The 14,951-nt window shown below is 39.2% G+C and overlaps 1 protein-coding gene across 2 annotated transcripts in view; it reads left to right on the top strand.

Moving 5' to 3' along the window:
• Positions 1-14,951, top strand: part of TTC1 (tetratricopeptide repeat domain 1) — a 73,330-nt gene that overhangs the window by 48,777 nt on the left and 9,602 nt on the right. For both annotated transcript variants that reach the window (XM_030841233.3, XM_030841232.3), the window contains exons 4-7: positions 3,544-3,604; positions 4,837-4,949; positions 8,407-8,443; positions 13,013-13,161. In XM_030841233.3, coding sequence (XP_030697093.1) covers positions 3,544-3,604; positions 4,837-4,949; positions 8,407-8,443; positions 13,013-13,161 — 360 coding nt within the window. The remainder of the gene's footprint in view (positions 1-3,543; positions 3,605-4,836; positions 4,950-8,406; positions 8,444-13,012; positions 13,162-14,951) is intronic.

The raw sequence follows: 14,951 nt of genomic DNA on the forward strand, positions 1-14,951 counted from the left end.
AATTCCCTAATATTTATAGGGTTTTGATTTTACCCTAATTGAAATTGTTTTAGAATTCAAAAATTTTTTTAGTTTTTCTTAAACCCCTTCACCCATTCTCCCACCCCCACCCCCCGGCCCCAACCTATGAGCCTGGTGTTTTTTGTTTTGTTGTTTTGTTTAGATTCCACATATAAGAGAGATCATGTGGTGCTTGTTTTTCTCTGACTGATTTATTTCATTTAGCATAATGCCCTCTAGGTTCATCCATGTTGTCACAAATATGAAGAGTTCATTCTCTTTTATGGCTAAATAATATTCTGGTGGGTGGGTGTGTGTGTGTGTGTGTGTGTGTGTGTGTGTGTGTGTGTAACACCACAGTTTCTTTATCCATTCATCCATTGACGGCCATTTAGGTTGTTTCCATATCTTGGTTATTATAAACAATGCTGCAGTGAACATGGGGGTGCAGATATCTTTTTGAGTTAGTATTTTCATTTTCTTCAAATAAATACCCAGAAGTGGAATTGCTGGATCATATGGTAGTTCTATTTTTAAGTTTTTAAGGAACGTCCATACTGTTTTCCATAGTGGCTCTACCAATTTACATTCCCACCAACAGTGCACAAGGGATTTCTTTTCTCCACAGTCTTGCCAATGCTTGTTATTTCTTGTCTTTTTGATAATAGCCATTCTAACAGGTGTGAAGTGATATCTCATTGAGTTTTGATTTGCATTTCCTTGCTGATTAATGATGTTGAACGTCTTTTCATGTACCTGTTTGCCATGTATGTCTTCTTTGGGAAAATATCCATTCAGATCTTCACCCACTTTTTAATAAGATTGTTTGAGGTTTTTTGCTGTTAAGTTGTATGAGTTCTTTATGTATTTTAGATATTAATGCCTTATCAGGTATATGATTTGTAAATATTTTCTTCCATTTATTTTGTTGATGTTTTCCTTTGCTGTCCAAAACTGTTTATTTTGATGCAGTCCCACTTGTTTATTTTTGCTTTTGTTGCCTTTGCTTTTGATGTCAGATTCAGAAAATCATTACCAAGACCTATGTCAAGGAGCTTACTGCCTTAGTTTTCTTCTAAGAGTATTATGGTTTCAGGTCTTACGTTCAAGTCTTTAATCCATTTTGAATTAATTTTTGTGTCTAATATAACATAAGGGTTCATTTTCATTCTTTTGCATGTGGTTGTCCAGTTTTCCCAGCACCACTTATCGAAGAGACTGTCCTCTCCTCATTGTATATTCTTGGCTCCTTTATCATAAATTAATTGACCATGTGTGTGGGTTTATTTCTGGGCTCTCTGTTCTGTTTCATTGATCAATGTGTCTGTTTTTATGCCAATACCATACTGTTTTACTTACTATAGTTTTGTAATATAGGTTGAAATCAGGGAGCATGATGCCTCCAGCTTTGTTTTTCTTTCTCAAGATTGCTTTATCTATTTGGGGTTGAAATAACTTTTTTTTTTTTTTTTTGAAATAACTTTTAACTGGATTTGTTATGGGGTTTTCTTGGCCTCCAGCATCAAATCCCCTTTCTCATGTAGAGGAAATTCCCCTGTGCTGTAATGATGTTGAGTGCCAGTCAATCCCCCAATTCCCTCACTCTGTTTTCTGACAGCCAAGGCATGTGACCTACGCTTGGCTCATTGGATGCTTCTGACCAAAACTTTAAATCTGGATCAGGACAAAGAAAGGGGAATGGTTAGGATTTATTGGCTGCTATTACAGTCCTATCTTGGCCAGATTCTTCCACTAAAAGACACTTACGTTTTCTTGCTTTTTGACTTAACAGAGCTGACTTGAGTCCTGCCTGTTTTCTAAGTGTGTATTTTAGGCCTCCCTTTGATTGTGTGAGCCCCACAGTAGCTTTCCAGTAATTTTTTTTTTTTTTTTTGCCTAAGATAGTCCTTTTGCTAGCATCCAAAAATCCTAACCAGTACAATAGAGGATATTATAATTCAAGCACCTCCTTCCTGGGTAGTACTAGGTAAATGTGGCCACATTTTTGTGTTTTGATTGCCATCACCACTACCCATTTTATTTTTTCCTGTATTCCCTTAGAGTAGTCCTTCTTCAGATATGTTGTATCTTAAAATGAATTATTATTGTGTCTGCTGAACATTAATAGATGTCATAAAAATTAAATTCAGTTTATACCTACCTTTTAGTTTCTTTATTGAGATTCATCAAGTGTTCTGTTTCATCCAGAGTATAGTAATAAGGTATTTGGAAAGCACCCTGGTCTCAACAGCTCATTTACAGATCTTCTCCAGAGACATAACATTTTTAGTTTAGTTCCTAATCTTAAGAGTACCAATTGTTTAGGCTCCCAGTTTGTACTGTAGATGAAAAACCCTGCTAACTTTATTTCCTCCCTTTGAAGTTTTTATTTAGTCAGAAGCTTCAAGAATGAAGGAAGAGATTTTTGGAGATTCTCTCTTTTTAAAAATGCTGTCAAAAGGTGGCAGGCAGGGCTTCCCTGGTGGCGCAGTGGTTGAGAGTCTGCCTGCTGATGCAGGGGACACGGGTTTGTGCCCCGGTCCGGGAAGATCCCACATGCCGCGGAGTGGCTGGGCCTGTGAGCCATGGCCGCTGGGCCTGTGCGTCCGGAGCCTGTGCTCCGCAACGGGAGAGGCCACAACAGCGAGAAGCCCGCGTACCGCAAAAAAAAAAAAAAAAAAGGTGGCAGGCAGACACTGCTGCCAGTTCTGCTTCTGCCGACCATATTGCTAAGATGTTCAGGGCTGAAAGCACATAGGGACTCGGCACGTGTCATCTTTGCTCTACAGAATAACATTCACTCTGCCTTTGAGTTCAAAGAGTGCTTGGCCATCTGTGTTAATTTCTGAGTTGTTAGAAGAAGCTAAGAAAAGAGAGGTTTCTCTGGGTTTCTTCAGATTTCCCTGTGTTAGCCTGCTAACTGCATACTACCTGCCCCTGCAAATAAGACTTGTCCTCCATAATGCGCTCTGGTGGCTACTGTATGTCTCCTTTATGACACAAACTGCAATTGTAGCTAAGTAAGTATTACATTATTTATTTTACAGAAAAATAATGGCTCATATTTATTGAGCACTTATTTGCCAGTCGGTGTATTGGGAGTTTTACATAAATTATCACATTAATCCATAAATCTATTAAAGCCTTAATTTTTAGATGAAGAAACTAGGCTCAAAACGATCTGGAACTTGTCCAGGATCTTCTACAATTAATAAGTAGCAGATCTAGAATTTGAAATTATAATGGTAAGCGTACCAGTGGGTATACTTAGTTTCATTTTTAGTAAATAGAAATTACTGTTCCGTGCAAAAGCTAGAAACATAGAAAACCTGGGTTTTATCTTTAAAACATCAAGAATTCACTTGATGATAATCCAGATGTCATGTGTTTTTTTCTGTATGTTTGAGATTTAGATAAAACTGACCCAGTTCTCAAAAGTCAAGCTGCTGCCTGTTGAATAGCATAATGTGTAATGAAAGCTGACCTTTTTGTTCATTTATCATAATATTGTGAGAATTTATGTCATCCTCTGATCTCTTTCAGAGAAGGAGAGAAGAGAGCTCTAGACTAAAGGAGGAGGGAAATGAGCAGTTTAAGAAAGGAGGTAAGATACCTGTTTCAGCACTGATGCTGGGCGTCTTGACTCATTCTTTTGTAGATTCTGTGAAGAAACACCAAAGAACATTTGGAAACAATTAGCAGATCTAAACTGCTAATAATACCCTGTTGCCTCCCAACACCTTGGAATTTTGTTTTTTTACCAGGTCCAAATTATTCTCAAGTGACAGTGACCAGTTACCATGTGTCTCTAGGCACAGGCATAGTTTTTCTTTTCTGTAATCTACTGTCTATAAACCCGGAGATTAGAAGGAAAAACTCTTGAGTTTTTACTTTGGGAAACTCTAAACTGGAATGTTAAAAGGCTATTTTGCTACATTGCTGTAAAAAGATTGTCCCCGTTACTTGTGACAGTGCTGTGAATACTGGCCCAATGCATCCGGTGTGGCCGAGGGAAGGATTTTCCTTGTACTTTGGTTGCTCTTTCATGTGCCTTTTTCTGTGGATGCCTTAAGTAGAGAGATGTTCCTTCTGCGTTTCCTATATTTGCTTAGGAATAAGTGGGGTTCGTTCTTATAATTTGGGGGAACTATTTGATCTTATGATCAAATTCTATCACATCTCAGAGTGTGCATGCTTTAGAAATCGAGGAGTAGTAACATCTTCCCCTAGTTACTTTTAGGTTAAAAAAATTTTTTTTCTTATATCCTGGTTTAGCAATCATCACTTCTTTTTTTCTAAGAAAACTAAAGCTTCTCTGAAAGCGTATCTCCTTGTATTTTAGTATTAAATATTTCAAACCTGAGAAAGGAGTGAGTAGGCAATTTTTCTTTTAGTACCCTGACCATAATTCTTTGTGTGGCAATGAATATATAAATTTATCACCATTTTCTCTTTTAAGGTGTTTAGTCAACTGCTGATTTTTACATTGTGCTTTTGGCTCTATAAAATGTCTCTCCAAACATTTCATGGAAGCAGTTTTAGCCGGGTTGACTCCATGAAAGCACAATGTCTTTAATGAAAATATATACATAGAATTTTTTTCTTCATTCCGGGCCATTAATCCCAGATTTCAGTCTCTTTCATCTGTCCAGTTCCCTAATCCCCTTTCAAAACTCTTTACTAAATTGATAAGCCAAATTAAAGGTGAACATATAGAGCATTCTGTTGGAGACCTTTGTCCCGTGAATGGAAAACGATGCATTCTGAGATCTTTTGGAATACAGTGATATCAGGTATAAAATCATAACGACCTCTCATATTTTACCTTATCCTCAGATTATGTAGAAGCTGAAAGTACTTACAGTCGAGCCCTTCAGATGTGTCCATCCTCCTTCCAGAAAGACAGGTCTATCCTGTTTTCAAATAGAGCTGCCGCAAGGATGAAACAGGTATGTATCTTTGACCTTTTCTTTTTAAGAAGCACATGAACTTACAGTGTTTTCATAGGATAGCTTCTCTCCAGAAACAAGCATAGGGGCTCTAAAGTTGCTGCCTCTCTTTTCCTACCCATATATTTCCCTGATTTAAAGGGCATGGGGAAGATAGAAAAAATATTTTGAAAAACTTCAGTCAGATTACTGTTCACATTCCTCATTAAAGTGGCTGAGTGAACACTTCCATGGAAGGAAGCCTGGCAAAGTTTCCGCCAAACTAGGGCAGGTTAATGAAGCAAAGAGCCTAGTGCATCTCCTAGAATAGCTACAGCTGCTTATTTTAGGCCTCTGGAACTCTAGATAAAGACCCAAAGGGACAGGAAACAGTGCTTAAAACTGAACTTCAAGATGCTTATCCCTGAGATTCTGATTTTCTGTTGAAAGTGTGGACATAGGGAGAAACGTCCAAGAGTTGGGGTGAGAGGTACGCTTAAATGCAAAGTAGGTGTCAGGGAAAGTTCAAAGGTATTTTATATTTCCAAAGGATTGAGAACCTGGTGTAACAGGGTGAATTTAGGACAGATGAGAGTGTAAATATATTTGTTTGGTATCGTGCTGGATACCAAAAGTTAGATTTGTGATTTGTCTGATATTCCTATTTAGTCAACATAGTAAATCTTGCCAGATTGAAATGATGAGAGCTTGAAAAAAACAATACCACTTGTTTAACTGTGACTACTTGTATTCCAAGCACAAAGGATAGGTTTTTTAACACACCTCTAAGCAGCTACGAAGCAGGCCCAAGACTGGGTGGAGTGGTTTTCTGTTCTTTTAGATCAGGTATCTACATCACTTTCTTTTTTGATGTTGACTGGAATTCTCTAGTGCTTCTACCAAAGTCACTTTGGATGGCCCGGGTTTTTAAAGGTGGGTGGGGGTGTGCTTGAATATTCGGACGTGCAAAAAGTTTTATTTCAACCCAGACTCATACGTTTTATTATTGGATTCAGTGTCTAGGGTGAAGTTTTTTAGAGTGATTCATGTGGCATGAGAGAAGGAATCATTCTAGAGTATACAAACAAACATTTTGTATTAGGGGAAATAAAACAACTGTTTTAAGTTTATTTAAAACAACAGTCATTAATATATTTTACCATTGATCAGAATTCACACCTAATAGTTTTTACACTTAGCTGGAAAATTCTGATCTTTCACTTTTGCCTCTTGGAGACATCTAGCCACATTCTTAGACTGGAAATTGTCATTGTGAAGTGAGATCAAGGATACCTTCAGTGTCAGAGAAAACTTTGTACCATACCCATTTGGCTCCTGGGTTTTGGGATTCTTTGTTCCCACAATTGCCAAGTTACTGGCATTGCTAGTGTTAGGCTGGTATGATCAGCTGGTTCTTGAATTAGGAAAATGTATGGCCTTGCTAGTCTTCTGTCTGTCACAGCTGAGGAGAACTCAAAAGAGAGTTGCTCTGTGACTCTTTCCTGAACAAAGGATAGGTTTGTTAGTGGGGTTTTTGTTTGTTTTGTTCTTTTAACTTGCATTCCTAATATTTTTAAAAGATCCTAAAATTATAGACTTGGAGACTTTCAGAATTAATGTACTGAAGTGATTTAAGGAGCATGTTCTGAGTTTAAGGAAGTGATGGGTTAACTGCTTTAAGAATTTCTGAAAGGCAAGTTTGCAGGCTCAGCATCCCTGACTGGGTGTGCCTGGGCAAGCTTTATGTTTCATGTCTGGAGAGGGAAAAGGCAAACTGGAGTTAGGACAGAGTTTCAGCTCTAGGCCTGACTACACAAGAGCAGACAAAGCCCTAAAAAAATAGGCTCTAAAAGTAGTTACTTGGGGGCACAAAGTATAACTTATAACATAAGTTATAAAGATCTGGGACTTCCCCGGTGGCACAGTGGTTAAGAATCTGCCTGCCAATGCAGGGGACACGGGTTCGAGCCCTGGTCAGGGAAGATCCCACAGGCCACAGAGCAACTAAGCCCGTGCGCCACAACTACTGAGCCTGCGCTCTAGAGCCCATGAGCCACAACTGCTGAGCCTGCATTCCACAACTACTGAAGTCCGTGTGCATAGAGCCTGTGCTCCGCAACAAGAGAAGCCACCGCAATGAGAAGCCCGCGCACCGCAACAAAGAGTAGCCCCCGCTCACTGCAACTAGAGAAAGCCCGTGCACAGCAACGAAGACCCAGTGCAGCCATAAATAAATAAATTAATTAATTAATTATTTTTAAAAGTTATAAGGATTTACTCCTATTTCAGTTTAAAATATGAAGTTGTATCTTAGATTTATAGAAATCTAATAAGTTGGGGAAATACTGACTTACAGATTTCTTTACTACAGGACTTCTTTCTTGTTAGAGTTTTTAATATGTAAATTGCTATGATGAACATTGGAAGAGATAATATAGTTAGTGTTTCCCAAATGACTCTGGGACCTTTTTTGCTTATTGTGGGTAAAATACACATGCTACAAAATTGACCATTTTAACCATTTTAAAGTATACAATTCAGTGCCATTCACAGTGGCACTGGATACATTCACAGTGTTAGGCAGCCGTCACCACTGCCTGGTTCCAAAGTTTTTTTTATGACCCTAAAAGGAAACCCATTAAGCAGTCACTCCCTCCCCATCCTGGAACTGTTTCTGATTGAATCCTGAAACTCAATTTGGTAGACATTGCTCTAAAATATTCTGCAGAATATTTGGCATTTCCTACAGTAGCCATTATGGAAGTATTGAATGTTTATTTGAACTCACATTTCTCTAACATTGTAGAAAATTTCTAATTTGGGGAAAATAGACATTTAGAGCTTAGAAAAGTTAAATAGCAGATTAGTGTCAGAGCTGAAACTAGTTCTTTTGATATCCTGTGTTCTTTCCACTGTGCCATGCTTCGCAGTTCAGCAAGTTATGTTAGTTAGATATCTTATTTAGTGAATTGTTTGGTATTTTTGTTTCATCAGTGGATAAATTAAGGTTCATAACTGAGACTACACGACAAACCATACAGTGTCTGTAGATGGACCATCTGTATACATTTTCAAGATACCACTTTGGGTGCGATATATAACAGCTAGCCAAAGAGGAGGGTTATTAATTCAGTTATTCATATATCAGTCATTTGCCCTGTTAATTGATCACAAAGTTTTCTCACTGTAACATTCTAATGTAAAGTGTCTTGCAAATATAACAAGTCAATTGCAACAGTCTTTAAAGATACTTTAGGAAGAAGCTACTTGAATAATTTGTCACCAGGAGGCTTTCAAGTTAGAGCTGTGAGCATAGTTTGAATTTTAGCTTGGAAGTAACACGCGTGTTTTGGTGTTATTTCCTTGAAAAGCATTCTGCATCTCCATAAGCAATTATTAATGATCAGCATATGTCATTGAGCCTTTGGGCTATTGAGACAGAATTAGGGTGACATATTAATGATCTATTTCGTTTTAGGACAAGAAAGAGATGGCCATCAGTGACTGCAGCAAAGGTACAGCTTTTTGGTCTTGTTGCATGTTAACATACAAAAAGCATTACCTCAGCTAGACAAGCAAATAAGGAGGCTCTCAGTCAGGTGTTTACTTGTACACATGTACTCTTCTTCTGAGGCAGTTAAAGAAGAAGCTCTCTGCCTTTCTTAGAGGTACTGCACAGTAGTTGTCTTAGTGTAAGCATGCTTTTGCATGGATAGTTCAGTCCGTTTATCCTGTATTGGTAAATATATGGAGAATAATTCCAAGCTACCTTGGCCACAGAAACAGAGTTTATTCCCTGTATGTCCAAATTACTCTCCTTTGAAACTGAAGTTGAAGGTCTTAGTTAGCTGCTGTTGGGGCACCTGAATCTGTGTGTTTGGAAGGGCAGTTGCTGTTAGGGAATTGGTACTCTCTTCAGATGTAGTACTTAATCCAAACCTCCTTGCCATCATTTTAATTATCCTTTCAGGTTCCACACAGTGAATCAAGCCTCTGCTATCTGAGTTCCATCGTGGTCTTTTCGTTCTACCAACTGATAGAGACAGCCCCAGACATAGGATCACCATTGTTTTTTCCACAGATTTCCTGATAGGCCAGACGGTTGTCTTGTCTTGGTGTGGAGAACACGCAGTCATTTTCCTTGCATCTTGCTACTCTCATGAGTCTTTCTAGCTAATTACTACTCTTGTAATTTGTGGGTTGTTGTTGGGTTTTTTTCCATTTTCCTCCTTTGGATAATATTTTCTCTGAGAGAATCATAGAGTTAGAAAGAACCTTATATATTATCTAATCCCACTCTCAGACCAAGCATGAATTCCCTCTTCTGTTTTGTTTTTTAGTTTTTTTTTTAACATGAATTAGTCACCCTCTCTACTGGATTTCTTTTCTTCATCCTTGGTATTTCTATAGAGTATCTGAAGGGTGTATCTGTAACGTATCTGTTACTACATTAGAATCTAACAAACTTCTTCTGATCTATTTATCTTGGACTGCAACTAATTCTGAATGTACTGTTTTGTTTGGAAGAAGGTGTTCAACCTTAATCTGTGTGAGATGTGTGGGTTTGAAGAGTTTAAATTAGGAACAAGATTCTGATTTTCAGTTCTTTTCTCTGTAACCAAACGGTGAGAAAATGCCTTGTAAGCCTGATTAGCAGGGTATACACTAGGAAAGAGAATTCATTTCTAGCTGTAACCCTCAGTGTAGGAGCCAAGAAAATGGGAGGAAGGGGAAGGAAAGTGTTTCCAACCAAAGTGTTTCCCAGATTTGTTTTTGGATTTGGTTAAATCAGTATTCATGTGCTTATACTTAGTTGTTATGGACTGCATATGGGTTGTTGAACCCATAGGCCAAATACGTTGACACTAGTATGGTTATTTGTATTAAGGACCCTTCTCCTCCCACTAACCCCCCCAAACACATGCCCACTCAGTGCCTAAACCCTGGCAAAGGACTTATTTCTGAGGTCATATTTGGAGCTCATTACTACCAGTTATATGGAACAATATTTAATGCTAGTCACCTTTGGTCTTTTAGCCTTGGCATAAATAAAGTTTAAGTTAATTCTGTTTATATGGATTGAGAAAGAAAATCACAAGTTACAGTGAAAAGTTGACATTTGAGGTTTTTATAAAGTAATCATGGGGAATTCCCTGGCTGTCCAGTGGTTAGGACTCGGTGCTTTCACTGCCGGGGCCCGGGTTCAATCTCTGGTCAAGGAACTGAGATCCTGTAAGCTTTGAGGCGTGGCCAAAAAAAAAAAAAAAAGTAATCATGGGAAGAATTCTTTCTCTTCAATACATATTTGCATTGTTAGAAGCTATCCACTAGTTGAGAAGGGGGCAGTATCTGAGTTAAAATGTAAATTAGGGGGTTCTGTTTTTTAAAAGATGTAGTAGAAGTCACTGGAGTATTTTTTTTTTTCCTGTGAGTATTATGTAGTTGGGAATATTTTAAGAGAATATGATGTGCTGGACTAAGCGGAGATTGACAGCATGTAAAGTTGAAATGTTGAGGTTTGGGTTCTTTCAGAAAACCTTCTCCTGAACCAGTATCCCCCTCCAACCCCTGTCCCATTTCTCTGGTCTGCTTCATTGAAAGATTGTCTATACCTACTGTGTCTCCTTTGTCTTCTCCCATTCTCTCCTTACACATCCATTGGACTTCTGTTTCATTCATGCCCCTGAAACCCATCTTGTAAAGGTCACCAACACCCTCCTCTTGTTCGGTAGTTGCTTCTCTATCCTCATCTTACTTGACTTCCCAAAAGCATTTAACACAGTGTGTCATTCCTCATTTTCTTCTGTTTCATTGGCTATTCCTTTTTAGTCTCTTTTGCTGGCTTCTCTGTCAGCCTCATCATTTTGGAAGTCCCTAGTTCTTCATCTATAGGGCCCTCTTTTTTTTTTCCCTCTATATTTTCTCCCTATGTGATCTCATCTAGTTCTGCAACTTTAAATAACCCATCTCTATGCTATAGTTTATATTTTTGGCTCTGCCCTGTAGCCTGGAGCCCTGTAGCCCATTGCAAAGTTGACATCTCCTCTGGGATGTCTAGTAGGCATTGCAGATTTAACGTGCCCAGAGCAGACTCTGGTGCCTCCGCAGTCCCCACGCACGCATGCATGCGTGAATACAACTTGAGGTTAGTTTTTTTCATTCTAATGAATGGCATTATTATCCATTATTTACTTGCTGAAACTAAAACATTTGGAGTCATCCCTGATTACTCTTTCTTTCATTCCACATGGCTTAATTAATTAGCAAATCCTTTGGGCTCTGATTCAAAGACATTTCCTTAATCTGGCCTCTCCTTTTCATCTCCACTGTTAGCAGCTTAGTCAGCATCCTCTCTCATCTGGACCATTGCAGTGACATCCCAGCTGTCTCTGTTTCCCCTCATCCCCTCCACACTGTAGCCAAAGTGATCCTTTAAAACTGTAAATCAGATTATGTCTTGATCTGCTTGAAGACATTCCAGTGGCTTCGTATCACACTTAAGAAAAAGTCCAAGGGCTTCCCTGGTGGCGCAGTGGTTGCGAGTCCGCCTGCTGATGCAGGGGACGCGGGTTCATGCCCCAGTCCGGGAAGATCCCACATGCTGCGGAGCGGCTGGGCCCGTGAGCCATGGCCACTGAGCCTGCGCGTCCAGAGCCTGTGCTCCGCAACAGGAGAGGCCACAACAGTGAGAGGCCCGTGTACCACAAAAAAGAAAAAAAAAAAAGTCCAAGCTCCTTTCCCTGGCCAGGAAGGCCTCCATGACCTGCTTGTTGCGTATCTTCAGCCTCATCTCTTCCGCAGCCCTTACCTAGTCACCAACAAACACGTCAAAGTTATTCTTGCTTTAGAGCCTTTACTCTTGTTAGTCCTTTTTCCTGTATGCTCTTCCTCAGCTTTTCAAATGGCTGGCCTCCCTCAAATAATCCTTTTTCATATTTGACCACTCTCTAAAGTTACTTATTCCCCTCTTCACCTGAATTTACATCACCTTGTTTTATTTTTCTCTACAGCACAAAACTATCTGAAATTATTTGTATGCCATCTTCTCTTGCCTCCTAGAATAGCTTAAAGCTTCATGAGAACGTGGACGTAGTCTGTTCTGTTTGCCACTACTATACTCCAGAGATACACTGCACTAGGTGCATATATTAGGTACTAAATAAATAGTTACTGAAAGCATGAGTGAATTTAAAAATGAGTATATCACTTGAAAAGAAAAAAGTTCTAGAGCCATGATATTGCTTTCTAACAGAGAAAGAAACAACTTAAAAAAGAATACAAGAATGTAGTATACTTGAACCAAAACGCGGGCACTGGATTATTGGAAGGGTTGTTGTTGGAAAAAGGAGAGGATATTATGTGCCAGTGATCTAAGGGTGTTAGAGCAGGAGTTTGAAGGAACAGTGAGGATTTAGCTAAAAATGTAACCTCAGGAGTCAAGGCACGACCACAGTAGCTGAGGCCTAGAAAAGAGAGAATGATAGCAGAGTCTGCCACCAAAGTTCTCCCTCAATTTTTTAATATGTGCCTTCAAATTCCCTCTTACGTTTTCACTGTGCCTTGAGCTCTGTGTTTTGGTCTGTTCTGAAGTGGGTGAAGGACAAGTAGGTGGAAAGCAGGACTTGGGTGTGGACCAGGGTTTGGTAAACTACAGTCAACAAGCCAAATCCAGCCTGCATGCCACCTGCTTTTTTACAGCCTACAAGCTAAGAACGGTTTTTACATTAAATGGTTGGAAGTAAAAGAGAAGTAATATTTCAAGACACATAAAAGTTATGAACTTCAGACTTCAGTCTTCATAAATAAAGGCTTATTGTGATACAGCTAACCTTATTTGCTTATGCATCGTCTATGCTTGCTTTCATGCTACAATAGCAGAGATCAGTAGTTGTAACAGACAGTCTATCCCACAAAGTGTAAAATCTTTACTATCTGCCCTTTACAGAAGAAGTTTGCCAACTGTAGGTATGTCCTTTGCCAAAAACTTTTCCTTATGGACCCATGGAGAATAATAAACTTGATATAGCTGAGGATGTACAGGCCCTTTTTCCTCATGGTGACAATTATTTCTTCTCTTTTTATAGCAATTCAATTAAACCCCAGCTATATCAGGGCAATATTGAGGAGAGCGGAGTTGTACGAGAAGACTGACAAGCTGGATGAAGCCCTGGAAGACTATAAATCCATACTAGAAAAAGATCCGTCAGTACATCAAGCAAGAGAGGCTTGTATGGTAAACATAATTTTTTTTACAAAAATATTTTCTATTCCTTGTGTTGCTACTCGGTGAATGTTAAATGATCCTTAGAGACACAACTATATGCCATTTCTAAGCTTTTGAGAAGCTTATCAGAATATATGGGAGATAGAACTTTGAAGTGGTGGCCACACACCCACTGTACCATGTACTATTTAATCTTCATTCTAAAAGTGTTATCTTTGTAAACCTCTAACCTCTAAGGTTGACAAGAACTTTATTTCATTGTTGGACTGGGAAATCTTGTCTACTTGTAGGTGCCTGGTTTAGTTGAAAGTGAGTCTTAATATTATAGGTAACACATTTCTGGTTTTCTTGTCATCCTTTTCCTTACTCAGTCACCAAGTTTCTATTCATTGTTATATGGCCAGCACATTTCCAATTGAATATATCCTAAACTAACTTTCTTATCTCTCTTAAAATGACTCTAGTTCTTGTCCTTGGCACTAACAATCCTTTTGCTTCTAAATGGCATAATATTTTTTATGTCAGTTGTAAGTTAACTAAGTGTTACTGGTTTTCCTCCCTTTAAAAATAACTCCAGATTTAGCACCACTCTTTGATTATCTCTAACGCACAGAGCAACATACACTCTGAAGGATATACTGCAGTATTGGATGTGTATATCTTATTGCCCCAAAATAATGCGTGTTCAAGTAAGTTCGACAAACACTGGCTTTAACCAAACAGGTTTCTTTGCTGCCAGACTTTTCAGAGGGCCATTAGGATGGAGAGGTCCATTCTGAACCCAGTATGCCACAGAGGTGGCAGGAGCCGGGGAGCTACAGGAGTCTTTTATTTAAGGCAGACTTCTCGGTTTTGTTTTTGGAATTGAGGGCACTTGCCAACATTTACAAATGGAAAGATTTTACTAGATGAAAATCTAAGTCGGGCTTCTCTTGAAATTGGAAGATGTGGACGTGCTGGCTCCTCCTTGAGCTCCCACATGCCGGTGCTCAGCTGGCGCTCTCGATTCCACAGTGAGCATGCCCATACTCTTGCCTTACTTACTACCTTGCCCCTCTGGCCCCTGAGGGCATCTGAGCCCCTGCTATACAGGCTCCTGTCTAGTTCACGGGACTGTTATTCCACCAAGCGGACCTGAGAAATGTTGACTCCTCTCCCTGCACTAATATTCTAGGTGGTTTGGGTTTTGTTTTGCTTTGTTTTTATACCCACTTGAGGTGAATTCCTTCAATAACAACAGATCTTTTGAATAATGGGAGAAGGGCTCGTTTGGGTAATTAAAATACATAAGCAATTTGAAAGCAGTTTATCTGACTTTTAACGTATCTCTGAATGGTGTTAGGATTAACTTAAATTTGACATGAGGAAAGGGAATAGAGTTCTTAAAATCTTGGCTAAATTCTTGGTAGCCTTTATCCTTGTCAAATTAGTTTTAAGAGTTCCATGAAAGGGAGCCTTTTTTTAAAGCTAGCTGTTATATGCATAAAGAATTTATTTTATATTGAATTATTACAACTGAGTTAATACTGGACTCCCAGAGTACTTGGGGGCAATTACAGAGCTAAAAGGGACCATAGAAGACTCTAATCTAGGTCAGCTGGAGGTGATTTGGTTCCAGGGGGCATTTGGCAGTGTGGGGAGGCACTTTCTCATGACTGGGAGGGTACTGTTGGCATCTGGTGGGTGGAGGCCAGGGATGCTCTAAACATTCTACGATGCACAGGACAGCCCTACAGCAGTTACCCAGTCCAAAATATCAGTAGTGCCAAGGTTGAAACGATCTGATGCTTTCTCAACAA

This window comes from Globicephala melas, chromosome 3 (genome assembly GCF_963455315.2).
Source record: "Globicephala melas chromosome 3, mGloMel1.2, whole genome shotgun sequence".
In the NCBI taxonomy this organism is placed as follows: domain Eukaryota; kingdom Metazoa; phylum Chordata; class Mammalia; order Artiodactyla; family Delphinidae; genus Globicephala; species Globicephala melas.